Consider the following 28,000-nt stretch of genomic DNA (forward strand, 5'->3'; position numbering starts at 1 on the left):
GTGTGAACTACCCACCAACAAGACAGCTGGAAAATCCCCAGATTTGGCAATTGTGCACCGAAATCCCAACCCCCTTCTGCTTCCATGACCTGCATATAAATTCAGATCCCTTTGAGAAGTCTGCAGGTTTGGAAAAGCACTACCTGCTCCTAGAATCTTGGATTTGAACCTCATTCTGGACAGCGAATGACAAGGAAGGAGTAGCTCTATTCTACCCAGTTAAACACTAGATAGAATTTTTTATAGCGGTGGAGTCCGTTCCTTGGATTGGAGTCAAGGTTTTCGCTTTGGGAGGAGTTGAGTCTGCAGTAGGAAGGCAGAGACTTTCAAGTGAAGCCTGGTCTGTGTGTGCCCCAAGAACTAAGATGAAGATTGACTGACTCGTTCGCAAGTTCTCAGTAAGTATTAAATACCAGCTGTGTGCCTAGTTACGTTGCCTAATTACTAATAGTGGAAAAGAGGAAAAAATAGCTGCTGCTACTGAGTTAATAGTAAAAGGAGAAAAACCATTCAGAAGAATTGGACTACAGCAGAGGGTTAAAAAGAACATACTGCTTAAAGTAGTAGAAAGATTTTTCTTCCCTTTTTGCAAGGTAGTCACTGCAGGAGGGCTGGGTGCTGTCAGCCATAATTTGGGCAGGCCTGGCGGCACAGGCCAGGCCCACAGAGCCGGCTTTTTGTCGGCTGGGGCCTTCCATTCAGCAGTCTCTCTCCATGGTCTTCTCTGAACCCTTGCTGCAGCTTGAATTCCTCTCTTTCCTCTTGCCTTGGTTCTGCTCCCACTAGGCTACGCTGTACTGAAGACAGGGCAGACTACCCCCAGTCCTGCTCTCTGGTGTAATTCTAAGAGAACGTTCCCTACAGACCGCATAGGTCTGCGGAAATGAGCATGTTTGGGGCTGGCCCCACTACCTCAGCCTTCCTTAGTGAGTCTCCACTATCTTCCTGTGTGCATGTAATCCATTGTGCTGGTTCTGAGGCTAGACTCTGGACCGCCAGCCTCACCTGGGAATTTGTTAGAAATGCAAGTTCTGGCTTAGGCTGACTGAGGGTGCTTATGGGCTGTCTGTCGTAATCAGCCCTCTGGAGGGTGTGATGCAAACTGAAGTTTAATAACACTGACCTATGGCAACGGCCCTGGGGTTTACACTTCCATCCTTAGCCACACCTCATCCCAGCAGGCTGTCGCATTCTTCCCACACCCTGCTGGTGAACTCAGATAAAGGTTATGGATGTTCCTCTAATCTGACCCTGGGGAAGGACTGCAGAACAAGAATGGCTGCAAACTGGAGAAATTCCCTCATTGTTCCCCCTGCCCCCACCCTGGCCCTGCCCTCCATGACCCCTGGCTTCTGTTCCCCATCAGACCTCACTCCCAGTGTCCGCATCCTCTGGCTCATCTGCAGCGTGGGGTGGTTGGGGGGCTCCAGACCTTTCCAACCACTGTACTCCTGTCAAGACCCTCCCTGCTGTTAAACAGTCTCCTGTGTACTCCCTGCGACCTATCCCACAGCTGCTGTTTTGACTTAACAAATTTTAGTGAGTTTATGTTTGGCTTTGCAATGCTCTTAACCAATGGTCGCCAATCTAGGCTGCCCATTTAGGGATTTAAAATCCTGGGCCTTTGGGGTCCCTGCTGGCTCAGTCGGTGGAGCATGCAACTCTTGATCTCCAAGTTGTGAGTTCAAGCCCTATGATCGGTATAGAGATTACTTAAAATCTTTCAAAAAACGAGGCAAAATAAAACACCTGGGCGTTAAAAAAAAAAAAAAATCAGATGCTTGAACACTACCTCAGAGTTTTTCATTGGTCTGGGGTGCAGGCTGGGCATCAGAAATTTTCAAAGCTTTCCTGGTAATTCTGTGGTAGAGTCAACATTGTAAGTCATTCTCAGTGCTCCTGTGTGGCTCAGTCTGTTAAGCAACTACCTTCCGCTCAGGTCTTGATCCCAGGGTCCTACGATCAAGTCCCACATTGGGCTTCCTGCTTACTGGGGAACCTGCTTCTTCCTCTGTCCAGCTCCTACCTCTGCACGTGCTTGCTCGCTCGCTCGCTCTCTACCTCAAATAAATACATAAAATCTTTTTTAAAAAATAAAAAATATATTTTAAACCCACCATTGCAAAGCACTCTACAAAAGCAGTGGCTTGCAGACTTTAACACATGGAGAATCTTGTTAAGATCAGATTCTGGCTACTGGCCCTGGGCTGGGTCCCGCAATTCTGCATGTTTAACAAGCCCACTGCTGTTTGAGAGCAGTAAGGCCTCAAACCCATCCTTGCCTTCCAACACTCCTGACTAACCTTGTTACTTAGAGAGACCACCTCACATGGTCCTCTAACTTTGTGCTTTTCCAGATCTTCACTTTTTTTCTTTCCTGCCAGTCATGTCCCCTCACCAAAGCTGACTTTCACTTGTGCTTTGCATTCCAACCTCTCCTGCCTACATCCACATGCCATTAGTCTCTCCTCCTCTCTTCCCTCCCTATAAATGTTCCAGTTTCCTCTATTTAAATGTCAGCTATTTATTTCTCTTTGCCTTCATCCAGACTTTTCTTTAATTTTTCAGTAACATCTACACCCAAAGTGGGGCTCAAACTCAGGACCCCAAGATCAAGAGTTGCATGCTGGTCTGACTGAGCCAGCCAGGCGCCCCATACCTTCATCCAAACTCTTTTTTTTTTTTTTTTTTTTTTTAAAGATTTTATTTATTTATTTGACAGACAGAGATCACAAGCAGGCAGAGAGGCAGGCAGAGAGAGAGAGAGAGGGAAGCAGGCTCCCTGCTGAGCAGAGAGCCCGATGCGGGGCTCGATCCCAGGACCCCGGGATCATGACCTGAGCCGAAGGCAGCGGCTTAACCCACTGAGCCACCCAGGCGCCCCTCATCCAAACTCTTTACCAATAGAACCTGACATTTTTGTCTTTATGGCAATGTGGCTTCCTCCCCACCTTTCTAGAACTACTGACTTAGTCTTGGAGCCTCCGCCAGATCCCTTTCGCCGCCCTTACATCCTCTGCATGGCTTCAGCCCCTCTGGAACTGGTTCTCACAGGTGCCATGACCCATGTTCACCCATGTCTCCACAGACTGCCCTCCCAGTTACCTTTTCTCCCTTCGTGTAGGTGTCCTTCCTAAGACTTGCCTCCGTTCTCCTCCTCTTCATGCGCCTTCCTCTGGATGATTACTATCATCACCTGCAACTTCAGTTGTTCCTCTCTGCAGTCGACTTCCAACTTCGAGTCAGACTTTTTGCCATGCTCTGGCTGCCCTTTCCAAGTTCCTATTGGACATGGACACCATGTGTCCCTGCTGCCATTGTTCTGGGATTTTTATTTGCCACTGTTATAAATTTTTTTTACCCAAATGACTGGCAGTTTCATTTCCTATACTCTGCTTATTTTTAACATCCTTTCTTAACCATTTTATTATAATAAACATTAAAACTAACATCTTTCCCTATCCCTCCAATGTCATCCATTTATGTTTAAGTATAATACCCTGGCTTCATGGTTCATCTCTCTCTTTTCCTTTTAATTGTGACGAAGTACACATAGACTATTTTAAGCATTTTTTAGTGTACACTTCAGTTGCATTAAGTACATCACTCGTTATGCAACCATTACTACCATCCATCTCCAGAATTTTTTTTTTCCAGAACTTTTTTTATCCCATAGTGAAGATTTTTTTTCCCCATTAAATTAACTCCCCATCTCCCTTCTCTCCAAACCCCTAGGAACCTCTTTTCTTTTTGTGTCTATGAATTTTAACTATTTTAGGTACCTGAGATAAGTGGAATCACACGGTATTTGTCCTTCTTTGTCTGGCTTATTTCACTTAGCATATTTTCAGGGTTCATCCATGTTGTAGCATGTAGCAGAATTTTATTCCTTTTTGAGGCTAAAGAGCATTCTATGGTGTGTGTGTATAGACCACATTTTGTTTATCCATTCGTCCATCAGAGGACATTTTGGGTTGTTTCCCTTTTGGGCTATTGCGAACAATGTTGCAACGGACATGAGTGTGCAGATATGTGTTGGAGACACTGCTTTCAATTCTGGGTGGGTGCCCAGAAATAGAATTGCTGGATCATACAGTAATTCTATTTTTAACTCTGAGAAACTGCCTTACCAATTTCTGCAGTTGCTGTTCCATTTTACATTCTCATCAACAGTGCTCAAGAGTTTGAATTTCTCCACATCCTTGCCCCCATGTTTTCTCTGTTTTGATAGTCCCATCCTAGCAGGTGTGAGGTGGTAGCACTGTTTTTTGTACACATTGCCATCCCCTGCTTTGTGGCTGCCACTTTAAACTCAACAGCCAGCCAAACTTTTCTTCTACACTCTTCTTACCTACCCACTCCGGATGTTCCTAGTGGGGGCAATATATATCTTTTCCTGCTGATCCATGTTTCAAACACTATTTGTCCCTGGCATGTTTAAGCCACTGCCAGGCCCTTTCAGTTCTTCACAAGAATCACTCACATCTCTTCCTTCCTGCAAGCAGATTCTCATTTTATTTCTTGCCTGGATTATTGTAATCTGGCCTGTCCAAACCCCTTGGCGCTGCCATAAACCTGAACCGGCCCCTCCTCCACGTCCTAGATCAGCTTTCCATTGCCCACCAGGAAAAAGGAGGGAAAAAAGTTATCATTTAGTGAACACCTTTTTTTTTTTTTTTTAAGATTTTATGTATTTATTTGACAGAGATCACAAGTAGACAGGGAGGCAGGCAGAGAGAGAGGGAGAAGCAGGCTCCCTGCCAAGCAGAGAGCCCAATGCAGGGCTCAATCCCAGGACCTTGGGATCATGACCTGAGCCAAAGGCAGAGATTTAACCCACTGAGCCACCCAGGTGCCCCTAGTGAACACCTTTTATGTGTCAGATGTTAAGTGCTAAATGTACTAACTGCTCTACATCTAAGTCTGAGTCTCATTTCACAGATGAGGATGCAGGCACAGAGAAGTAATTTGTTAAAGGTCACACAGCTAGTAAGTGGTAGACTGGAATTCAAACCAGTCCAAAGGTAGTCTTATTCCAAAGCCGATTCTTAACCACAATGCTCTACTGCCTCATAGCAGTCCTATGAAGTGGCTGTCTCAATTCCCCTTTGATGAAGAAAGGCACTAAGTTAAATAATTTGCCTAAAATGAGGTAGTTATTAACTTGGAACCTGGAATTTGAACCTGGGTCTGTGACATCAAAGTCTGTCCCATGCTGATTCTTCATCTCTCCCAAATCCTTGTCCAGACAACAAGGTCCTCTACCTTTGGGACTCAACATGTTACCAGCTTTATTTTCCCCGCAACTGTCTCATCCTCCCTTGCCCCAAATTAGACAGTTTGCCATTAAAGAGCAGCTGGGTTTCAGTTTTAACCAGTGCCTACTTCCGGAAGCCTTTCCAGCTCTCCAAACTGGAAGCACTCCTCAGCTGCAGCCCTGAGCTCCCAGCTCAGCTGTGACACGTGAGGGCCGGGAGTGTGCCCCAGCCACATTGCAGCGCCCCCAGTTGAGCACACAGTAGACCACCAAAAACACAGAAGCACTGGAGCAGGCCATCACCTGCAATTGCAAAAGTGGGGGAGTCTGAGACGCAGAGGTTAGCTTCTGGCCCCAAAAGTCTGACAGAAGTGTTTGCATTGCATCGATTTTCCATTGTTTGTGCTCATCCCGGACGTCCAGGTCTCTGAGTGGGTGGAATGTCCCCTCACCCCCACTCCCAGACTGCCTGACTACACCCTTTCCAGCCTGAAGTTTTGTCCCAGTCATTCTACAACCAAGTAAACAGCCACCTGCTCGCCACCCAGGAAGGTAGGACTCGGCTTGGCTAGGCTGCATAGTGGCCTCTTTGGGGTTCCATTCAAACCCAATCTGCAGGTGTGGGAGGAGGGAGAGGGGCTGGGGACTGGAGTAGAGGAGGATGGTTTCGTGACCACCTGCCTTCCCCTCCTGCCCAGGTGAAAGGGATGTGTGGGCATGAGGAGGGCAAGCCACTAACAAAAGAGGATTGTAAACCAGCCCTTCCTGCAGCTCACTAGTGATTGGGCCTGTTTCTTGGCATCCAGAAAAAGGAGAAGTTTCCTCACGCAAAGAGGTGTTTGTCTTATCTGTATCAAGCTTAGAGTTGGTAGGGAAAGATCCACTTCAAGCAAATAGTTGGGAAACAGGTCAGAGCACCCAGTGGCAAAGGGTCTTGTTTCATTTGCTGCACAGAGTAGGAAGGAGGTGGGCAAAAGGAAGTGGCCACCCCCTGACAATAGGTCAGCCCAGGCAATATCTAATTTCAGAGGCAAGTCATTTCTTTGGCACTGCTAGTGTAAGGGGCTCAGCCCTGAAGAACTCTATCTCCTCCCTGCTGAGAGGAGATAGAGAATGGTCCACTTGCTTGAGTGTCTCCCCACAGCGTGACGAAATGAGGGCAGCTGAAAAGCAGAACTGACTGTCTTGTGACAAGACTGACTGCAGAGTTAAAGGCAATAGTCCCCCTCGTGGTTCATTGATTCCAGCATCTCTGTTGAATGCCTCTCTGCTTAGGTAAAACCCTAAGCCTGCCTTACCTCTCCCAGTAACTTACCACTCTGATGAGAGGTGGAGTTCAGCAGACAAACCACTATACTGCAGTGCGGTACATGCCGTAACTGGGTATTAAATGGGATCATAGCAGAGGACTCCTAGCCGAGATTTGAGGGACTTAAGAGGGGCTTGTGGGAGAAACTGAAGCCCAAAAACAATTTGTAACTCACCAGGTAGAGATGGAGAAAGAGTGTCCTAGTCACCAGGACAATATGTGCAAAGCTCAGACGCAAGAGACCGTGACGTGTTCTGAGAAGTGAGAGTTCCCAATGGCTGGCAGGGAGAGTAGATTGGGGTTGGGGTGGGGGGTTGGAAAACACAATCAAGTATGAAAGTAGGGACCAGGTCAAGGAAAGGGAAACTATCCTAAGAGCGGTGGGAAGTTAGCAGTGCCCTTTAGGTGGGGAAGTGCTTAAAAGGCAGACTGGCAATTGGGACCAGACTTGAACTTTTGCTTGCTTACTTGCCCATGTTTTGTTGTTGTCGTTGTTTTTAACATTTTATTTATTTGACAGAGGGAGAGAGAGAGCACAACCAGGGGGAGCGTCAGGCAGAGGGAGAGGGAGAAGCAGGCTCCCCACTGAGCAGGGAGCCCCATGTGGGGCTCTATCCCAGGACCTTGGGACCATGACCCAAGCTGAAGGCAGACGCCCAACGGACTGAGCCCCCCAGGCATCACTTACTTGGCCATTATTTGTAGAGCTTGAATTTGAGGGAAGCAAGGCTGAAGGCGGGGGGCAAAATGAAGAGGTCCTCCAGGCAGTGGGTGACACCTGTGTGATCAAGCAGTAGCTGGTGGGCCCACAAGAGACTTAACGACAGCTTTTTTCTACCCATGATGAAGGGCCTAGTTACCCCGTCCATTATGGACAAATAATTTTGTAAAATGCAATAAAAATGAATTGCTAGAAAAATAGAATTTTTTAAAAATGATAAAATATAAGCTCACATATTTCTTAGTAAATTCTAAAATATGGAATTCCTTAAGATACCATAAAAATTTCTAAGCCTTTACTCTCAATTTCTGTACTTGTCACAGACCAGCACCGAATCAACAACACCTTGAGTAGCACCGAATTTAGGAGGAAAAACTGCCAGAACACAGTGACTGATTAATGGTAGGGGAATAAGAGGGAAGGGATGAATCAAAGATGGCACTTGTTCTTGGCCTGAATAATTGAATGGCTGACAATGCAGCGTTCAGAGCTATGGAACCAGAAGGAGGAAAAGTAGGCTTAGATGGGTGGACACGAGTCAAAAGAGGTATTACCATTCTGCATGAGACGGGGATGGCCCAGAAGCTGATTATGATGATGCCGAGGGGTGAGGGGCAGAGAGCCTGAGCTGCAAGTCCATTAGTCATGAGCAAGTAGACAGTGACCAAAGCCTAGGAGGAGATGGACTTTCAGGACAGCTGTGTGGAATGGAAGGAGTTGAGAACCTTGGCAGAACTCTGTGGGCATCAGTGAGCAAGGACACTGGTCATGGGAGGCTGGGGAGCCACTGGAGAGAACCAAGGAGTCCACAGAAGTCAAGGTAATAGAATGTTTTAACGTGGGAAGAATGAAAAGCGGTGTAATCAGGAGCTCAGAGAACCCTGGCCTGCTCTGGTCCCTGCAGCTCACCACCTAGAATCATCCCTCTGAATAGTTGTGTCTCTGGACAGCCTCATTCAAAACATGATCCTGGGAAACAATGTAATAATTACTTTAGGGGTGCTTGGCTGGCTCAGTCGGTAGAGCATGAAATTCTTGATCTCAGGGTCTTGAGTTTAAGCTCAGGGTGTAGAGCTTACTTTAAAAAAAAAAAATTACCTTGCAGTTTTCTGTGCTTTCCAAATTTTCTAATTCTTTTCTAGTACTTTAAATTCTTTAAGAAATAGAATAATGGTTCATTATTAACAACAACAAAAAAATGATCACCGCCTGAGCGTCTGTTAATTAGCTATCTCCTAGGGAAGTGCACAGGATGGGTCCCAGTTATGCTGTTAGGCACAGGATCCCTAAATGGACAGGCTAAGATAGGCGGCTGGGCTCTGCCACCGGGACTCCCTCCCAGCCCCAACAGGACCTGTTGTCTAGGACCATCCTTAGCCAGCTTCTTGTTTGCAAAACAGAGCCTGCAGTGTGGTGGGGAAGGGGTATCTAAGGGGTCAAAGACTAGTCTGGTGCCAGTCACTAGCAGAATGGTGTCTGCCTGCCAAGTGAGGGGCGCCTTCTCACCGACTTCCCACAGAGCAGGAGGACACAGTTCCCAGAGTCTTGGCTACTCTCCAAGTGCCTCTCCCTCCCTCTGGGCCGCTTCCTCTCCTGGCCTGTCTTTCAGTTCCTCAGTGCCTCAGGTCTCAGACTTCCCCCAGCTCCATGGTTCTTCAGCTCTGGACAGTTGCCCCATCTAGGCCCTTTTTTCTTTAAAAAGTTTTCTCCCAGGGACGCCTGGGTGACTCAGTCAAGCCTCTGCCTTCTGCTCAGGTCATGATCCTGGGGTCCTAGGATCGAGCCCAGAATTGGGCTCCCTGCTCAGCGGGGAGTCTACTTCTCCCTCTCCCTCTGCTCCCCTGCTCCTGCTCTCTCCCTCGCTCTATGTCAAATAAATAAATAAAATCTTTAAAAAAAAATTCCTCTCCCAGCTATCCCTTGTCCTCTGCACCCTCCATCTCCCTAATCCTTTTCTCTCTACTTCATTGCTTTGCCATGATGCCACCTAACTGGTCTCTCACAGGAGTTTTCCTTTTCTCAACCCCCTCTTCCTGAATTACTCTCCTCATACAACATTCGACATGGTAGTTTCCCCCTTAAAAGCATTCAGTGTTTAGTTACTGCCTTTAGGATCAGATATGTGAAAAGATACTTAATTTGGGAGACACAAACTATCAGGGAAGCATAGGGCTCTCCACAACTGGCCTAACCTACTTTTGCAGCCCTTTTCTGCTGTTCTGGTGAGCGAGCCAGGGCAGTCACTGTCCCTCAGCCCTTTGCTTGGCCCCCTGTGCTCACACAGTGTTCCCATCCAGGCCACCTCCTCTTCCTTTTCTCCTTATAAACTTGCCCTATTTTTTTTTAAGTCCACTTCTAGATCCTTCTCCAAGCCAGCCCAAAATGACCTTGTGCATCTCTGAATGCTTACAGTATTCACTGTCTAAGCAGCTCAATTGCAATGGAATGGAATTTGAGAGTTCTTTAAAAGTTTCATTTACTGAGAACTCTTTGGCTACCCAATTACAAAAACAAATTCTAATTTGCTTAAGACAATAAGTAAATTCATAACAAACAAATTAAAAATCCCTGAAACAACAACAGAAAGACAAGTTCAACAATTCATTAGAGGTATAGTGGAATACCCCTTCGGTTCCTAAGGTCAGGAAGGAAATGGGTCACTAATCATCAGGATTTCAGACCCACCAGAAACCCCTGCTCTCTCTCCTGTGGTTCTGCTTTATTCACCTCTTGCTACAAAATTATCTCCCTGTTTCCCAAACCACATGACAGTAGTAAACATGACTGCCCATAGGTCCCAAGGGGTGTATGTTACAGACAAAAACTTGAAAGAAGCTATACAATCTCTTTCCTAAAATACCTGTGGAGGAGACTGAATGACCTAGCTTTACTTAGGGGCCCATCCTCAGATAATCATCATTTCCCCGGAGGATATTGTCACATTTTAGAATTATGGCAGTCCCCACCAGGTTACTGGTGAGGGAGAAGGGGGGTTCCTGGAAATGGGGTAATGGAGACATCCAACATGTGTATCATTACATTCTATCCTCTGATGCCTAAGGACATGCAAACACATATCTTTTCCCATCTATCCAGATTTCCTGCTTTTTTTTTTTTTTAAGATTTTATTTTTTTATGTAATCTCTATCCCCAACTTGGGGCTTGAACTTGTAACTCCAAGATCAAGAGTCACATGCTCTACCAACTGAGTCAGCCAGGCCCCCCTAAATTTCCTATTTCTAATAGGGCTCAATAATCATGTGTCAAATTATAAATGCATTTATCTTCCCAATGTGATAACTCAAAGTCATGACCAGGTACTGCATCCAGAAGCAACCACAGGGAGCCTCTGTTACCCAGTTAAAGACTTTTTTTTTTTTTTTAAGATTTTATTTATTTATTTATTTGACACAGAAAGAGAGATCACAAGTAGACAGAGAGGCAGGCAGAGATAGACGGGAAAACAGGCTCCCCGCCGAGCAGAGAGCCCCACTCGGGGCTCAATCCCAGGACCCTGGGATCACGACCGGAGCCAAAGGCAGAGGCCCAACCCACTGAGCCACCCAGGCGCCCCTCCCCTTTTTTTTTAAAAACAGTCCTTTCCCACCTTGGTCGCAGATAGTTACAGATGTAGATCCTTATAATTTTGTGTCCCAGTGCTTAAATAATTAGTATTACTTCCCCAATACTCCCCAAATACTCTACTTTTCTAAATTCTATTTTTAAAAGAAAGGAGGGACACCTGAGTGGCTCAGTCAGTTAAGCGGCTGCCTTTGGCTCAGGTCATGATCCCAGGGTCCTGAGGTCGAGTGCCACCTTGGGCTCCCTGCTCAGGGGGAGCCTGCTTCTCCCTCTGCCTGCTGGTGCCCCTGCTTACTCGCTCTCTGACAAATAAATGAATAGAATCTTTAAAAAAAAAAAAAAAAGGAGAAATACTATATATTGTTCAATAGTCTAATACATAAAGCACTCCTCAAGTGATAAGACTAATTTAGGGACAGCTGGCTGGCTCAGAGGAGCCTGCGACTCTGACCTTGGGGTCCCAAGTTCAAGCCCCACACTGGGTGAGAGATTACTAAAAAATAAAATTTTTTTAAAAGGCTAGATAATCTAATGAATATCCATTTGTTTGCTAAATTCTTTGACAATGTAGGGAGCTCCTTGATCAGGTACATGGCTGCCTCAGGGTCTGGCTTGCTGGAAGAATTTCCCTTGCCAACCCAAGGATCCTTCAGGTCCCAGATGAAGAGAACAGTGCCAAGGAGGGCGCTGGTGGGAGGGTGCACTGTATCACTCCGCAAGTCTATTCCCATCAGGGCTGGAACCAGGAGAACCCTAAACTCCGAGGAAGCAGGAACCTTGTTACTGTTCTCAACTATATCCCTGCTGCCTAGAGCTGTGACTGGCGCACACTGGGCCCTCCACAAGTATCTGTAAAATGACTAATACTTGGGCCTATGGATTGCCTTAGGGATTGAGCAAACATGGACCCTATTGCCAAGCGTGGGGTTTTTGTGGTGAGGACTCCTTTAAAACCTTTGCTGGCTGACTGTCAGTTTCCTCTTTGTTGACTTGGTTTGCTAATGCGTTCACTGGTGCCAGAAATCTTGTCAAGGCCTAGCCTTTGAATACTAAGTCTGTTCTAAGGAACTGTGGGCCTGGGATTTCCAGTGGCCTGGCCCACTGTCAGGCTGGGTGGGCAAGGCTGGTCCCCATTACTCTCACACTCGTCACATACCAATAGGCGTGAAGTTTGGAGACGTTGGAGGTTGGAGTCATCATCACATCCCATTATCCCGCCTGCCGCATGGAAAGGCAAGTGGCCCTGGGATTGGGGTATCCCTAATTTCTCTGGCTTCTCTTAAATACCCCTGCTCCAAAAGCCAGCAAACCACAATTTATAAACTAGTAATTTAGTTCTAGAAAACGCAGGGAATATGGCTGCAAGATTCTCAAATATTTGAGTCTCTGGTTTCAGACTGACAGGGTTTCATACTTGTCCTGTTGTTTCCTGTTCATTTTTAAGGTGGCTGCCTAGAATTATAACCTCTCTCTCCTAACAACTTACTAAGTGTCTCAAAGACCAGTGAGTACATGCGAATTTCCTGACATTTTCCCCTAAGTACCCCAAAGCTCCAGCTCTCGGAGGACATAGTTGGAGCCTCCAGAGATGAAGGGGGGGCTCCTCCCCAGGCCCGCCAACCCCCTCAGTCCTGGGCCCTGCTTTCTCTCAGCTGAGCCCATGCTTTAGAGCCTGTAATTTGCAAATCTTCCCTCTCTTTGCTAGTTTTGGGGATAATTAAGTCTCTTTTGGGTGGGTGTATCAGATACACATTCTAGCAAGTTAAGCAATAATGACCTAATTGGTTGACAGGACAGTTGAGTATGTCACAGAATCCAAAGATGGGCATGTGACCGACATTTCAGGGGTGAACTAGAAACTGGGATTTAAAACAACATTAGGATGATCTCCGTCTTCTCTTTCTCTTCCAGATGTGCTTGCTTCACTTTTCTGTTTCTTTCTCTGCAGATCAGCTTCCTATTTCTCAAACAGATCCAAGTTTTACCTATTCTAGGTCCATACACTGTGTTATAAAACCATTCTTCCAGTTTCTCAGACCAACAACTTAACTACTTTTGTGTCTCACAATGGCTCATCAGGCAATCCTGGGAGCCTGACCTTCAGCACACATCCATTATTTGTTTGAGAAAGATAGCGAGAATGAGCAGGGGTAGAGGGAGAGGGAGAAGCAGGCCCCCACACCTCCCACCTCCTGCCAAGCAAGGAACCCAAAGCAGCACTCGATCCCAGGACCCCGGGACATGACCTAAGCCTAAGGCAGCCACTTAACCGACTGAGCCACCCAGGTGCCCCAATATACAACGATAATTAAACCACTCTCCCACCCACCCCACCCCCGACCAGCAGCTGTGACCTCTTGCCTAGATTCCTGCAGTAATTTAATTAGTCTTTCCGCTTTTATCTTGGACTCTCTGCTCTCTATTCTGAACACACCCGCCAAATGGTCCTGTCAAGAGCATGTAATTTCTCTGCTCAAAACTCCCCAGTTGCGGGCGCCTGGGTGCCTAGGTGGGTTAAGCCTCTGCCTTCGGCCCGGGTCATGATCCCAGAGTCCTGGGAATGAGCCCCGCAGCCAGCATCGGGCAGGGAGCCTGCTTCCCCCTCCCCGCCCTCTCTCTGCCTGGCTCTCTGCCTACTTGTGATCTCTGTCTGTCAAATAAATAAATAAAATCTTAAAAAAAAAAAAAACCAAAATACCCTCTCCAGTTGTTTCTCTTTTCATTCAGAATAAAGCCAAAGACCTTCTGAGGCCTTCCAGGGTCATGCTTCCACCCGTTATCTCTACGACTTTGTCTTCATTACCCTTGCCTTATTCACACTTCACTGGCCATCCTGCTGTTCCTTCCCATCACCAGCCTCCCTCTGGATTTCAGGGCCTTTGCACTTGCTCTGCCCGGAGTGTTCTTTCCCAGATACTTGCATGGCTCACTCTCTCACCTCCTTTGAATCTTCAAGTCACTGAATACTTTTTTGGTCAAGCCATCAAACTCCCACCCCACTGACATTTCCTATCTTCCTTCCCTTCTAAATTTTTTTTCCTCCAGAAAAAAAACCATCTGGTTTTCTTAGGATTTTTTTTTTATTCAAATCCAGTTTTATTAAAATTATTTGGCAATGTTAGTGGCAGTACAAAGTCTTTGACTAGGACCACTGGACACATTAGACGTGAATTTGTGTTTTTGGTTTGGCCTGGGTTTAGGGGCACAGGGACTTTCCTAAAATCTTCTGGCCTCCCTTTCATTACCTAACGGCAAAGTGCCTTGAGTTTCTCTGTCTACATATCCTGCTACTTTATGGACAGGAATTTGTCAAGTAAGAATGAAAAAATAAAATCCATAGATTCAAAAAATTCTCTGCAAATATTAAGAACATACAAAGAATATAAAAGACGCCTACATTTTATTCTTGTTTCATTTATTGTCTCTTTCCTCCTTTAGAATTTAAGCCCCTGAGGGACACCTGGGTGGCTCAGTCAGTTAAGCATCTGCCTTCAACTCTGGTCATGATCTCAGAGTCCTGGGATCAAGTTCTGCTCCCCCCTTGCTCAGTGGGGAATCTGCTCCTCCTTCTCCCTCTGACCCTCCCCTCTGCTTGTGCTCTCTCAATCTCTCTCTTTTTCTCTCTCTCAAATGAATAAATAAAAAATCTTAAAAAAAAAAAAAAAAAAAAAAGAGAACCCCTGAGAAATAGGATTGTGACCTTTAGTTCACTACTACATCCTCAGACCTAGAACAGTCAGTGCCTGGCACTCAATATTTTCTGATTGGATCAATATACACCAAGAGAAAGAATGATCTCCCTCTTTTCTTCCTTAAAACAAAATACTTGGAGACAACAGGAAATTGCTGGCAGCCTCAGGGATTTGTGAGGAGCCTGGAAGAGGAAGGGAACCCTACAGCAGCTTGAAGGGAGGCTGGAAGTAAGAAGCATCTCAGAGCTCAAGCCTGGCTCCATTGGAGCCTCAGGAGTACTCTTCCTGACCCTGTCCCCTTGGGGTCAAGCAGGACCCCTCCCCAGAAGCTGTCATTATTATGATTATATCTTCGACTTTATGACGTCTTCCCTGGTGCTTTCCATGTGTATCAATTACAAATAAGTCCAGAGACTTAAAGCAGCTTACTGAGTCTTTCAACAGGATCATATTAAGTTTAGAAAACACATTTTAAGAGCCAAATGTAACTTCAGAACATTTCAAGTGTTTTATTATAGTTCGTGGACACCATGAGAGAGATTCCTAGTCCACAGCAACTCTTCTTAAAATCCTCTTTGGATGGTGCCTGGGTGGCTCAGTGGGTTAAAGCCTCTGCCTTCGGCTCAGGTCATGATCTCAGGGTCCTGGGATCGAGCCCCGCATCAGGCTCTCTGCTCAGCAGGGAGCCTGCTTCCCCTCCCCGGCCCACCCCCGCCTGCCTCTGCTTACTTGTGATCTCTGTCTGTCAAATAAATAAATAAAATCTAAAAAAAAATAATAAAATTTCCTCTTTGGTACCCATCAGCTTCCCTCACCACCACTCCCACAGGCTTCTTTTGGATGCCCCAGAACTCCTCTCCCTGAGCCTTAGTTTGGGCTGGCTGCCCTTCTCTCTCATCACCTTTCTTCTGATCTCGATCCCCAAAGTCCAAAAGGTCTGGGAAGGAAAAGGAACAGAGCAAGTTGGCAGCATCAGTATATCAATAATGTTCTGTCCCAGCACTTATGTGGGACATATATTCGTGAGGCGAATGTTGTTCTGACCACCTTGTAGAGGAGGAAGCCAGCCCACCGAGGCTTGCCAGGAAGGTGGCGCAGGCCGGTCTCCACTGACACCCGTGTTCTATCCATTCTGCTGCGGTGGGCCAGAGTCAAGGGTACAGACCCCACATCTGCTTCAGCCAGCCATCTCCCGTGAGGAGCCGACTGCCTGTGTCCTGGGACCCACCAGCAGTCCTTGGCCCCCAGCAGAATGTCCACAAAGGATTTGAGGTAAACTGGACAAGCCAGACAACTCTCTGGGCTGGGTTTCTGTGGTAACAACACATCATTCAGCTTCTCTTCCCGATGCCTGAGTCCAGGGGAGGAGCAAGTGAGACTCATTTTCCCACAGTATACAAAATATGTATGTAAAATTTGTAATTGTTTGAACTGCATCTTCTCAGATTGTAAAATTTCAGTCACAATTCTATTTGTTTTCACAAAGTTGTTTGCTTATTAGGGTTCAGGTGTGAGAGAATCTATTATTTTTTCTTACTGCTTTCAGATAATCTACCTGCAAATATTTTGCTCACAGTCCACCCCTGGCCTGAAAGATAAGAAAATATTACTAGGTTTCAAGGAGACTGAGGAATCTTGAATTTCTATCTTCAGTCTTCCAAAATTCCAGGATGAGGGGCTCACGTTATGTAAAGTGTGACTTGACTTTTGGCTAGAATCAGATAGTCTCAATACTTCAGCCCTGGTGATCTTGCGCTGACTAGAAGCCCTCATTGTCAAAAACGTGTTTTCTCTTATTATAAATAATAGCTGTCATTTACTAGGTGCATTAACTTACTTAATCCTCACAAAATCCCTTGAGGCCAGTTTTACAGAGGGAAAAACAAAGGATCAGAGAAGCGAGGTAACTTGTTTAAGTAAACAGCATAGCGGGGATTCAAATGCTGTCCTGACTGACATTAAGCCTGAAATAAAATTGCAGTCTGTTGGAAAACTTCTCCACATGTGGCTCTAAAGGTGGGGACCAGCCGGAGAACAGGCTCTTGGTGGAAGCTCTGAGAGCTGACTCTGAGAGGAGCTGAGGACTTCCTGCACCCTGGTGGGGCCCTAGGGGGCAGAGTTGGCACTCTGGGCATCCTTCCCAAAAGCCTTTGCAGCATCCTAGCTTGAGGAGCATTTCCCTGAGTGGAGTTAGGACAAGATGCCTCAGCCCTGGTGAGTGCCCCTGGAGGGGGCGGCCAGACACTCCTGGCCCCTGGGCCCTCACCTGTCTCTGTAACCGGACCTGGGGGAGGGAGCCCCAGGTTGGCTATGAGAGGTGCTGCTGTTGGGTGGGAGGCCTAGGAGAAGGGTCTCTGGTATGGAGCTGAGGCTCCCAGAGGAGCTGCTGTTCTACCCTTTCTTCCTTCTGTTCCTGCTCTCCCATCCTCCCCTTCCTGTCCCCCACCCCCACCTGTCCTGGTTGTATGCCTCCCCCTGAGCTTCTGTGTCTCTCTGCCTCCTTCAGTAGTTCCGTGCCTCCCTCCTCCTCACGGCCTAGTGTCACAGCAAAACTCATCAATGGAGGTGTGGCAGGGCTTGTTGGGGTCACCTGTGTGTTCCCCATCGACTTGGCCAAGACTAGGCTGCAGAACCAGCATGGAAAAGACATCTACAAAGGAATGTAGGTATTGGTGAGGGGAACGGAGTGAGTAGGGAGAGTGGGACTCCCGGGGAGGGATATGGGGACTCATTCCTTCCAGTCTCTTTATTTAGGGAGTTGCGTGCATTGTGGGGTGGAGTGGGGTGGGAGATGTGCCCAGCAGGATTAGGGCACCTTATTAGGGGAAGGGGGGCTGACGGAGCAGCGTCAAGCTCTCCGCTGACTTCCTTTTCTGGCTTCTGCTTCTAGGATAGACTGCCTGATGAAAACTGCCAGGGCAGACGGCTTCTTGGGGATGTACCGAGGTGGGCTTATCATGCACCCCTGGGGGAGGCCTGGCTTGGGCCAAATGAGAACAGAGTGCACAGCCCAGGGCACCAGACCCTGTGGCTTTAGAGAACATTTCTGCGCAGCGAGCTCCGGAGGGTGGCGGGGTGGGGGTAGGGGTGGCCTGGGTTGCCAGGTGATCCTAAGCCACATTTGCTTTTCACACATGTTCCTTGGTGGAGACAGAGGCAGTTATGGTGGGGGGGGGGGGGGGGGGGGGGGGGTACCAGTGAGCACACTGAGGACCCTAGGAGCCCTGGTTTCCATCCAGGCACCACTGCTGTCTCACTGTGTGATGCTGGAAGCAAGTGGTCTCCCCGACCCCTCCACCCCCGTTCAGGGCTGTCAGGGCATCAGCTACTGAAAGCAGAAGGGGAAAAGGCTGATGGGGAAGAGACGGAAAGGATTTTGAGTTCCTGATAGGGTGTTACTGGGTACCTTTTCCCTGATACAAGCTCTTGCTATCCCTGTCCGCTGCAGTGACCCTACCCAGGGCCGTATCACCATGATTAGGGCTTGGAAAATGGATACAAATTTGGAGTTAAGAAGGAGTTGATATTGTAGTACCCCTGAGAAATAAAATAAAAACTGATGTGACTCAACAAAACTGCCAGTGGGACTGGGCTAGTAAAGCACACTTTATGGAAAGTGATCCCTGTCCCCTAGAACCTTATTACTGGGGCTTGATTTGGGGAGCTGTTCATTTATCATCGAGATGCGCAGCACTCTCAAGGATGAAAACGACTTCCTAATAACTGCACCAATGAGCCCATAAAGGAAACACATGTATCCAAAAGGGAAATGTGGAGGGAAGAGGGTCAAAGTCAGGAGATGAAAAAAACTTTCATGTTTCTATAAAATAGACAGAGGAACCCTCTTCTACATCCTCCCCAACAAAACCCCAATTGTTCCCAGAAACCTGCCTGGCTAGGTGTGATAGTAGGTTGTCTATATGAGTGAAAGACTCAGAGGATTGTGACTTTTTTTTTTAAGTAATTTATTTTTAAGTAATCTCTACACCCAACATGGGTCTCGAACTCACAACCCTGAGATCAAGCATTGCATGCTCCACTGACTGCACCAGCCAGGAGCCCCAAGAAGTCTTCCCTTGGAGATGGCCTTAGCTTGTCCTCATTTTTACTTCCAGGAGCTGCAGTGAACTTAACCTTGGTCACTCCAGAGAAGGCCATCAAGCTGGCTGCCAATGACTTCTTCCGGCAGCTGCTAATGGAGGATGGGTATGGCCGGGTGGGGGGCTGTGGGGTGGAAATCCTTCACTGCATGTTTATAGTATGGGGGGACGGTAACGGAAAGGAACGTATCGGTTATCTGTCTGCATGATGCGAGTACGTGCACACAAATGGCGGAAATTTAGTGTATGTTTTGCCAAGTGGGAAAATTAAAGGAGGGCTTGCCTGGATGGTTCAGTCAGTTCAGTTAGCTGAAGCGTCTGCCTTCAGCTCAGGTCATGATCCCAGGGTCCTGGGATCAAGCCCCACATCGGACTCCCTGCTCCATAATTCCTCTGCTTCTGCCTGCTGTTCCCCTGTGTGTGTTCTCTTTCTCTCTCTCTCTCTCAAGTAAATAAATAAAATCTTAAAAAAAAAAAAAAGGAAAGTGAAAGGAGAAAATGAGCTGGTGTAATTCGAAAGTTCTAGACGATAGACCATTATAGACTATACATATATTCATCAGCTAGTTGATGAACATTTTTTCCATTTTTATTGAGCTATACTGCAGTACAACTCTGTAAGTTTGCACCCTGTACACTGTATAATCATACACTACATTATAATGTGTATACATTAAATACACTGTATAATGATTTGATAGACATATACTGTGAAATGTTGACTACAGTAAGTTTGGTTAACATCCATTACTTCCTATGGTTACCCAAAAAAGTTGTTTTTTTCCCTTAAGATGAGAACTTTTAGGATCTGTCCCTTAGCCGCTGTCAAGCACACTGTAGGGTGGGTTAACCACAGTCGTCTTGCTGCGTCATTCCTGTACTTCTTAGCTCTTAACTGCAAGTTTGTGCCTATGGAACACCTTCATCTTCCTGTCCTCTGATAGCCACAAATTGGATTTCTGAGTTTGAATTTTTAAGTATTTATTTATTTGAAAGAGAGAGAGAGAGCAAGTGGGGAGAGGGACTGAGGGATGACAAGCAGCCTCCCTGCTGAGCAGGGAGCCCAATGTGGGGCTTGATCCCAGGACCCTGAGGACATGACCAAGCCAAAGTCAGAGGCTCAACCAACTTTTTTTTAGATTCTGCATGTCAGAGAGACCCCTCAGTATTTGTTTTTCTGTGTCTGACTTATTTCATTTAGCATAATGCCCTTGAAGTCCATCCATGTCTCAGATGGCAACTTTGCCTTCTTTTTTATGGCTGAATAATACTGTATTGTATATACACTGCATTTTCTGTATCCATCTGTCCACAAACACACAGGTTTTTTTCAAATCTTGGCTGTTGTGAACGGTAGTGCAGCGGACGTGGTAGTGCAGCTAGCTCGCCAACGCAGTGACTCATAGTGATGCATCTACCCGCCGGATGTATACCCAGAAATGGAATCACTGAGAGATTCTGTTTGTAATTTTTTGAGGAACCACCATACTGTTTCCCACAGTGGCTCTACCAGCTTGCATTCCCACTGACAGTGCACAGGCTTCCCCCTATGCCATATCATTGCCAGCAGTTATCATTTTTTTTTTTTTTTTTTAAGCCCTGGTCCAGTATTTTAAAAAAAGGCAGCGGGGCACCTGGGTGGCTCAGATGGTTAAGCGTCTGCCTTTGGCTCGGGTCATGATCTCCAGATCCTGGGATCGAGCCCCGCATCGGGCTCCCTCCCTGCTCAGCAGAGAGTCTGCTTCTCCCTCTCCCTCTGCCTCTTCCACTGCTTGTGCTTTCTGTCTCTGTCTCTGTCTCTCTCTCAAATGAATAAATAAAATCTTAAAATTAATTAATTAATTCAGTCAGTCAGTCAGTCAGTCAGTCAGTCCTGGCCCTCCCAGGGTACCTGGGTGGTTCAGCTAAGTGTCTGCCTCCAGCTCAGGTCATGATTCCCAGGTTCTGGGATTGAGTCCCAAGTCAAGCTTCCTGCTGGGCAGGGAATCTGCTTCTCCCTCTGCCCTTTCCCCTGGCTTGTGCTCTCTTTCTCTCTCAAATGAATAAATAAAAACCTTAAAAAAAAAAAATTCCTGGGCCAGATGGCTTCCCAGGGGAATTCTACCAGACATTTATTTTTTTAAAGATGTTATTTATTTGAGAGAGTGAAAGCGAAAGATCACAGAGGCACCCAGGCGCCCCTGACTTTTTTTTTAAGATGTGTTTATTTATTTGAGAGAGAGACACAGCAGTGTGTAGGGGAAAGACAGAGAGGGAAAGAGATACTCTTCAGCAGACTCCCAAGTGACCTTGAGATCATGACCTGATCGGAAATCAAGAATCAGGTACTTCACCGACTGCACCACCCAGGTGCCCCTTATCATGTCTTTTTGATGTTAGCTATTCTAACAGGTGTGAGGTGATACCTCATTGTGGTTTTGATGTGCATTTCCCTAACGATTGGTGATGCTGAGCATCTTTTTATATACCTGTTGGACATTTGAATATTTTTCTATTTTTTAACTGAATTATTATTTTTTTATTATCGAGTTGCATGAGTTCTTTATAAATTTGGATATTATCCCCCTGTCCGATATGTGATGTACAAGTTTTTTTTTCCCATTCCATAGGCTGTCTTTTCATTTTGTTGATGGTTTCCTTCCCTCTGCATGAGCTTTCAAGGGTTGAAGTGGCTGCGCTTGTCTATTTTTGTTCGTGTTCTGTGCTTTAGGTCACCCACATTAATGAGCTTTCCCCTGTGTTTTCTTCTAGGAGTTTTATGATTTCAGGTCTTACATAAGTCTTTAATTCATTTTGAGTTAATTTTGGTGAGTGGTGTAAGAGAGAGGTCCAGTTTCATTCTTTTACGTGAGAATATCTGATTTTTGTCAACACAACCTATTGAGAATGTGATTTCTCCACGGAGTAGTCTCAGCTCCCTTGGCCACTGGATATGCAAGACTGTATTTCTGGGTTTTCAGTTCTTTATATTATTTTATTTATTCATTTGATAGACAGAGATCACAAGTAGGCAGAGAGGCAGGCAGAGAGAGAGGAGGAAGCAGGCTCCCTGCCGAGCAGAGAGCCCGATGCAGGACTCAATCCCAAAACCCTAGGATCATGACCTGAGCCGAAGGCAGAGGCTTTAACACACTGAGCCACCCAGGCGCCCCTGGGTTTTCAGTTCTGTTCCATTGATCTATGTGTCTGTTATTATGCTGATGAATTTTTAAAAATGAACCCCCGGGGCCTGGGTGGCTCAGTGGGTTAAAGCCTCTGCCCTCAGCTCAGGTCATGGTCCTAAGGTCCTGGGATGGAGCCCTGCGTCAGGCTCTCTGCTCGGCTGGGAGCCTGCTTCCCCCTCTCTCTCTGCCTGCCTCTCAGCCTGCTTGTGATCTCTGTCCGTCAAATGAATAAATTAAAAAAAAATTTATTTTTAAATCTTTAAAAATGAACCCCCCAAACACTTTCTAGTACTATCTGTGCCTCCCACTACCCTGATGATATTGCTTCAGGGACTGGGGACAATCACATCCATGCAATGGGTAGTTTCAGTGCACTTATTTTAACCTCTGTGCAGGTGCTACCTCCCTGGCAGCCCATTTTAAATTTAGTTTCATGTTTTAAGGAGACTGTGTTCGAGGGCCATGTGATGATTTACCCAGCTGGGTGAGTGGCAGCTGATCAGAACAAGGCTGAGTACCACGCACGGAAAGTCTCCTCTACGAAGGGTCTTGGGCAGATGGGCCAGGATGGGTGGCCGGGCTGGCCTGTCACTGAAGGAGCCCGACTCATGGTCCCACAGGATGCAGCGGAATCTGAAGATGGAGATGCTAGCTGGATGCGGAGCTGGAATATGCCAGGCGGTAGTTACCTGTCCCATGGAAATGCTCAAGATTCAGCTGCAGGATGCTGGACGCTTGGGTGAGGCCTATCCTGATTCCACATGGGATTAGCAAAGGGCTGTGATCAGAATAGATTTCCCCACATTCTGCACTCATTGGATAGACTGTGTGATTCAATCAGCTTTCCAGGTCAATAGAAGTCTTTTTTTTTTTTTTTTTAAGATTTTAAAATTTTTTTAAGTAACGTGGGGCTCAAACTCATAACACTGAGATCATCAAGAGTCACGTGCTCTACTGACTGACCTGCCCAGGTGCCCCTAGAAGTCTTTAGTTAATGGCTACCATTCAAGATTTCAACACTTCTAATTCTGAAGATTTTATTTATTTATCTGACAGAGACCACAAGTAGGCAGAGAGGCAAAGAGAGAGGGGGAAGCAGGCTCCCCGCTGAGCAGAGAGCCCGATGCGGGACTCGATCCCAGGACCCTGAGATCATGACCTGAGTCGAAGGCAGAGGCTTAACCCACTGAGCCACCCAGGCACCCCTCAACACTTCTAATTCTAAAACAAACAGTAGAACTGAGAAACTTGGTTCAGAAGGTAACCTAATACCTCTTATCAGATCACCATGACCTTTAGGCTTGACTTCCTAAAGATTTTAAGAAGGATCCACAGCCTGATCACAAACACTTCAGTCAGTAGACCTCATGTTCTGCTCTATTATGCTATAGAAGCTGGTCTTTGGTGGGAAGGCCTCATAAGGAACAAGAGAACCATTCCTATTCTTTTGTTTTCTTGGAAGTGAATTTTGTCCCTTTCCAAGATCCTGGTCCTCTCAAAAATACCAAGTGGTGTAAGTAAGTACCAAAGCATAGATTAAGAACCAGGGTTCGCTGTCCAGCGGAGGAAAGGCCATGCACAGTGGGGCGGGACGGAGGGCTTCTCCTCCGGGTGAACCGCCGTGCCTGCATTAAAGAAGGGGGCACGTAAGCTGCCCAGCCTAGCACCTGGTAAGGCCCTCAATAAATGTGGGTGCTCTTCCCCTCCTCAAACCCACTGTGCGCACATGCTGTGCTGGATCCAACCAGCTTTCTAGGTTGGAGCAGACTAGCCTAAAGCTCATGAAACTGCAGCAAGAATAAAGTTTGGGCGCTGGAAAGCCCGTGTTTTGATCTACAAAGAGTAAAAGCTCTGAAACTCTCAGTTTTCAACTTGGATGAGAGGGTCAGTTTTCCAAACCACTTCAAGAGAAGGACAGGCTAGGAGTGAACGGACAACAGGCAACATCGGGCTCACCGATGGACCTCCTCCTTCACGCTCCTTGTCTGAGACTGTGCCCAGCTCGCTGCCCCAGGAGCAGATGTGCAGTCAGTGGTGCCTCAGTGTGAGGTGTCACCTGCTGGCCGTCCGACGAAACTGGGGCTGGAAACCGCTTCCTTGGAGCAAGGGTGCAGCGTCTAGACAAAGCTGCTCCGACGGGAGAATTAAGAAAACGAACAGTCGCACAATTTCAGCGCATTGAATCCTGTGGTCACGGGTGGGACTCACCCACGGTTGAAATGCTGTACTTGCAATGCTCGGGAGAAAACCATTTCCCTTTTATTTCTTAGAGGTTGAACTCATCCAGTTATGGGCTCTGAATTATTCAACTAAAACAAAGAATCACATTCTATAAAATGGCGAAGGGTGTAAAGGCCGTGTTCACCTGATCTTGGACTACTCAAGGGGGGAGGCACCTCTGGAGGCCTGAGGGAGATAGATTTTGGACAAAAAGAATTTGCTGCTTTACACATGAGGCAGAAGGAAGTGGGACTCTGAGGCCCCAAAGCGCCAGCGGGATGATACTATGTAAATAGGCTCAGAGATGGTTTAGAAATGGAAGCCAGATCTAAAGCACAGCTTTGGCAGGAGGATAAGGAATTGGGGCTGGAGCAGGTGCTGCTCTAACTCCCTACGGAGGAGGCTGGGCGGGCCGTGGCTCTTGGGAAGTGCCCTGTGCAGCGGGGACAACGCAGGAGATGACACCGATCTTAGAAAGATTTCCTTGGAGCCAAAAAATGAATGTTCTAAAATGAAGGTAATCCAGGGCATCTGTCTTGGTGGTGGAGTGTGCGACTCTCGACCTCAGGGTCACGAGCTCGAGCCTCACGTTAGATGTAGATATTTTCATTAAAAATAAAATCTTAAAATAAAATCAGACTATCCTCAGAACTCCAGTAGGGATGTGAGCCTCACCTCTGAGCTGTCCCAGGGTGAGGAGGCAGGAGGTACACTCCCTGCTGGGGCCTGGTTTGTGATGGGGTCTGTCCTCTCCCTTTCAGCAGCTCATCGTCAGGGCTCGGCCTCAGCCCCTTCCTCCTCCAGGTCCTATAGTACGGGTTCGGCTTCCACCCACAAGCGCCCGTCCGCCACCCTTATCGCCTGGGAGCTACTCCGCACCCAGGGCCTGGCTGGTCTCTACAAGGGTCTGGGTGCCACTCTCCTCAGGTGAGGCTTTCTTCCTGAACTTGGGACGCAGAAGGGATCTGGGGAGGTGGGAGAGGGTATGGAAGGCCAGCGGTATCGCAGCCCCAATCTGTCGCTGCATTCTTCCTGGAAATTCAATGCCCAGAGAGCAAACTACCTCCAGGCTTCCTATTTGGAAGCCTGGAGGTAGTTTGCTGAGAACTGAGCAGAATTGCACAGGATGGGCGCCTGGAAGACTAGTTTGAGGCCCCTTCTCCAGTAACCAGACCGCACGAGTAGGAGACGTTCTGTGGCCCACAAGCACCTAAGAAATGTCCTATGGACAAAGGACTTCGGATCGTTAATAAGTAAATGGGCAGAGACCCCTCATTTTACCTTGCTAGTTGACCAAAATCCTTGAGTTGATCAGAAGTGTGCCAGGAAAAGGGCTAGTTTTCTCCTACCACTGGGCAACAGATAAATGAACTTCACCTTCCTGCCCACCCCACCCCCTTAACACGTAGCTTACAGAGCCCCTCACCAACCACTCTCTCGCAAGCTCACGCTTACCTCAGCCTGTCCACGCATTCTCCCAGAGCGTGGTCCCGGTCCCTGTATCTGCGGCCCTGTCCTTGGCGGAGCCCTGCAGGTGCTGGGAGGGCAGAGTGATGTGCTGGGAGGATGGGGCAGGCAGGCTGACCCATCGTTCCCCTTCCACCCTCTATCGCTCCACATTATCACGGGGGCCAGGGAAGGAAGAGGTAACTGTGGGCTTGTCTCTGACCGTCGGCTGGGCCCTGGGCTTAGGGAAAGGCTTCCTGCCTGAGCAGCTGGCAGCTTACCGCTCTTGCTCTCCGGCAGAGACATCCCCTTCTCCATCATCTACTTTCCACTGTTCGCCAACCTTAACAACCTCGGGTTCAATGAGAGCACGGGGAAGGCTTCCTTCGCGCATTCCTTCGTGTCAGGCTGTGTTGCAGGTTCGGTAGCCGCCGTCACAGTAACACCTCTGGACGGTAAGTGCGTTGGAGATGGGGGTCTTCAAGGGCTGCCCCACTTTACAAGTTAGACAGCCGCACATTCATCTAGAGGATAAGTAGTCAGCTACTTTTCGTATATAAACAGCTCCAACCTGAGAACTCTTGGATCACAACCTATGGCCACCAGCAGAAACTCAGCAAGGGTCTCCCCGGATAAAGTGGAGCCAAGGAGACCTTCACTCCCTTATCCCTGACAAACGCACTCACCTTCTAGGTGCTGATTTCATCAGCTTTTCATCCCCCAGTCAAGTTTTCAAAGCGGAGTCTAAAGACAGGAGTTTAACAGTGTCAGACCATGCTTCTCCTATCTTCAGGGCTACTCCCGGCTACTCTCACACACAGCTGGACCTTTCTATAGTATGAGTAACCTGAAGGATCGTGTCATTCTAATTATTTTATTTCACAAATGAGGCCCAAAGAGCGGAGGATCTTCTACTACAGATCACACAATGGCAGCATTGGCCTTAGGATTCAGTATTGTGTATGCTGGCTCTAAATGGGAAACCGCTTCATGTTGGCAGGAGGGGGCCAAAAGACAAACGTTCACTACTTATTTTCACCTTTAGTTTTGAAAACGCGAATCCAAACCCTCAAAAAAGGCCTGGGCGAGGACAGCTACAGCGGGATCACTGACTGCGCCAGGTGAGAAGGCTGCAGCCCTGCAGAGGCTGGGGCTGGGATGGTCCCCCTGCCTTGCGGTCTACCTACACCCCACCTAGAGGGCAATTTCATCACTGTAGTAGGCTGAGCTCTGGCTTTGATACGTGTTCCTCCCCTTCACCTCTCAACAAAATAGAACGTACTGGGAGCATTCTCCTCCTTCGCACTACAACATTTCTCCCAGAGTCTAGTCAGACTGAGCCGATTTCCCATGGCCCGGACCCAGCTTCTCAGTAACCCAACTGTGCTCACATGGTGGCTGGGACCAGGCTGCTACACCCAGGGGAGCCCGCTGTGGAAAATGACACCTACTCTCCAGGGGAAGATGTACAAACATCAGAGGGGGGCCATTCGCAGTGCACACCTGCCAATCAGCTCACAGGGCTCTTCTCTCTCTGCAGGAAACTCTGGATTCAGGAGGGACCATCTGCCCTCATGAAGGGAGCAGGCTGCCGGGCCCTTGTCATAGCCCCTCTCTTTGGGATTGCCCAAGGGGTCTACTTCATTGGTATTGGGGAGCGGATCTTAAAGTGTTTCGAGTAGAGATAGCTGGAGCCCAAGTCCCCTGCCATCTCTCTAGCCCATTCAACTTCAGCTAGATGGGGACGAGCAAGATGGACCATCCAGGTTGTATTTTGTCCTCTAACTTGTAGTGCTACCTCAATCTCCGAAGAAACACTCTTATTCTAATAAGCAAGCTAGGTACGGTCCCTTTCTCCCCTCACATCTGCCTTCTTTTCTTTGGGGCTACAACTACCAGCAAGCTCCAGGAGCCCCTAACCACCTACTTTTCAACAAGAGAAACAGGACTTGTGTGGGTTGGATTAACTGCAGACCCTTAACACATAATAAAGATAGGAGGGTCCTTTCTACATTTTCCTTTTCTACTTCACACTCAAACTCCATACACTTGAGTCAGTTTGAGGATTTAGTGTTAATTCTGAATTAAATAACTTATGGTTAGTTCTAGCACTGATTTTGGGAAAGGGGAGGATCAGAAGTTCAAGGGAACCATGAAAGCCCTCAAAGTCAGCACAGAGTTGGAAACCAAGCGGATCTTTTCAAATCGTGATGGCTGCAGGATTAGGCTGACTAACCAAGCCACAGGGGCCAAGGCAGGGCAGCTGCCCCACCCTCACCCCCACCCTGGCAGGTCCTCCCTCCAGGGCACAGTTCTCCCACCCTCTCCATGGAACATGGTTTTAAATAAAATGGATTCAGATCTCAACTTGTCAATAGTGGGAGAAGCAGACGGGCTGCAGTGAATGGCTTGCCCTCTATTGTCCCTGTCCATTTCAGAAGTGGGCTACATCCCAATGAGTACTACAGCAGTCCCTCTACGGGCTCTTCAGATGACTGCTTCCGAGGCT

At 47.5% G+C, this 28,000-nt stretch overlaps 1 protein-coding gene across 5 annotated transcripts; it reads left to right on the forward strand.

The window, feature by feature from the left end:
• Positions 1 to 28,000, forward strand: SLC25A18 (solute carrier family 25 member 18). Of its 5 annotated transcripts, none has more exons than XM_032844406.1 (10): positions 1 to 398; positions 15,711 to 15,833; positions 17,101 to 17,223; positions 17,452 to 17,507; positions 18,677 to 18,767; positions 22,446 to 22,564; positions 24,807 to 24,972; positions 25,792 to 25,946; positions 26,537 to 26,612; positions 27,032 to 28,000. In XM_032844406.1, exons 2-10 carry the CDS (start codon positions 15,814 to 15,816, stop codon positions 27,171 to 27,173), a joined length of 948 nt encoding a protein of 315 aa, XP_032700297.1. In that variant the 5' UTR covers positions 1 to 398; positions 15,711 to 15,813; the 3' UTR covers positions 27,174 to 28,000. The 5 variants fall into 5 exon arrangements, with proteins under 5 accessions (XP_032700297.1, XP_032700292.1, XP_032700293.1 ...); XM_032844401.1 differs by having other exon boundaries at positions 77 to 398; positions 17,068 to 17,223; XM_032844402.1 differs by having other exon boundaries at positions 77 to 398; positions 17,068 to 17,223; positions 24,810 to 24,972.

Source organism: Lontra canadensis, unplaced genomic scaffold (genome assembly GCF_010015895.1).
Source record: "Lontra canadensis isolate GAN:19392208 unplaced genomic scaffold, GSC_riverotter_1.0 scaffold153, whole genome shotgun sequence".
NCBI lineage: Eukaryota > Metazoa > Chordata > Mammalia > Carnivora > Mustelidae > Lontra > Lontra canadensis.

Bases quoted from the DNA above. Each gene is read 5' to 3' on its own strand.
- SLC25A18 (XM_032844401.1), top strand. From the start codon at position 15,814: ATGTCCACAAAGGATTTGAG. The intron at 22,565-24,806 runs GTGAGGCCTATC...TCTCCCTTTCAG, and splicing joins GCAGGATGCTGGACGCTTGG to CAGCTCATCGTCAGGGCTCG. The intron at 25,947-26,536 runs GTAAGTGCGTTG...TTTCACCTTTAG, and splicing joins CACAGTAACACCTCTGGACG to TTTTGAAAACGCGAATCCAA.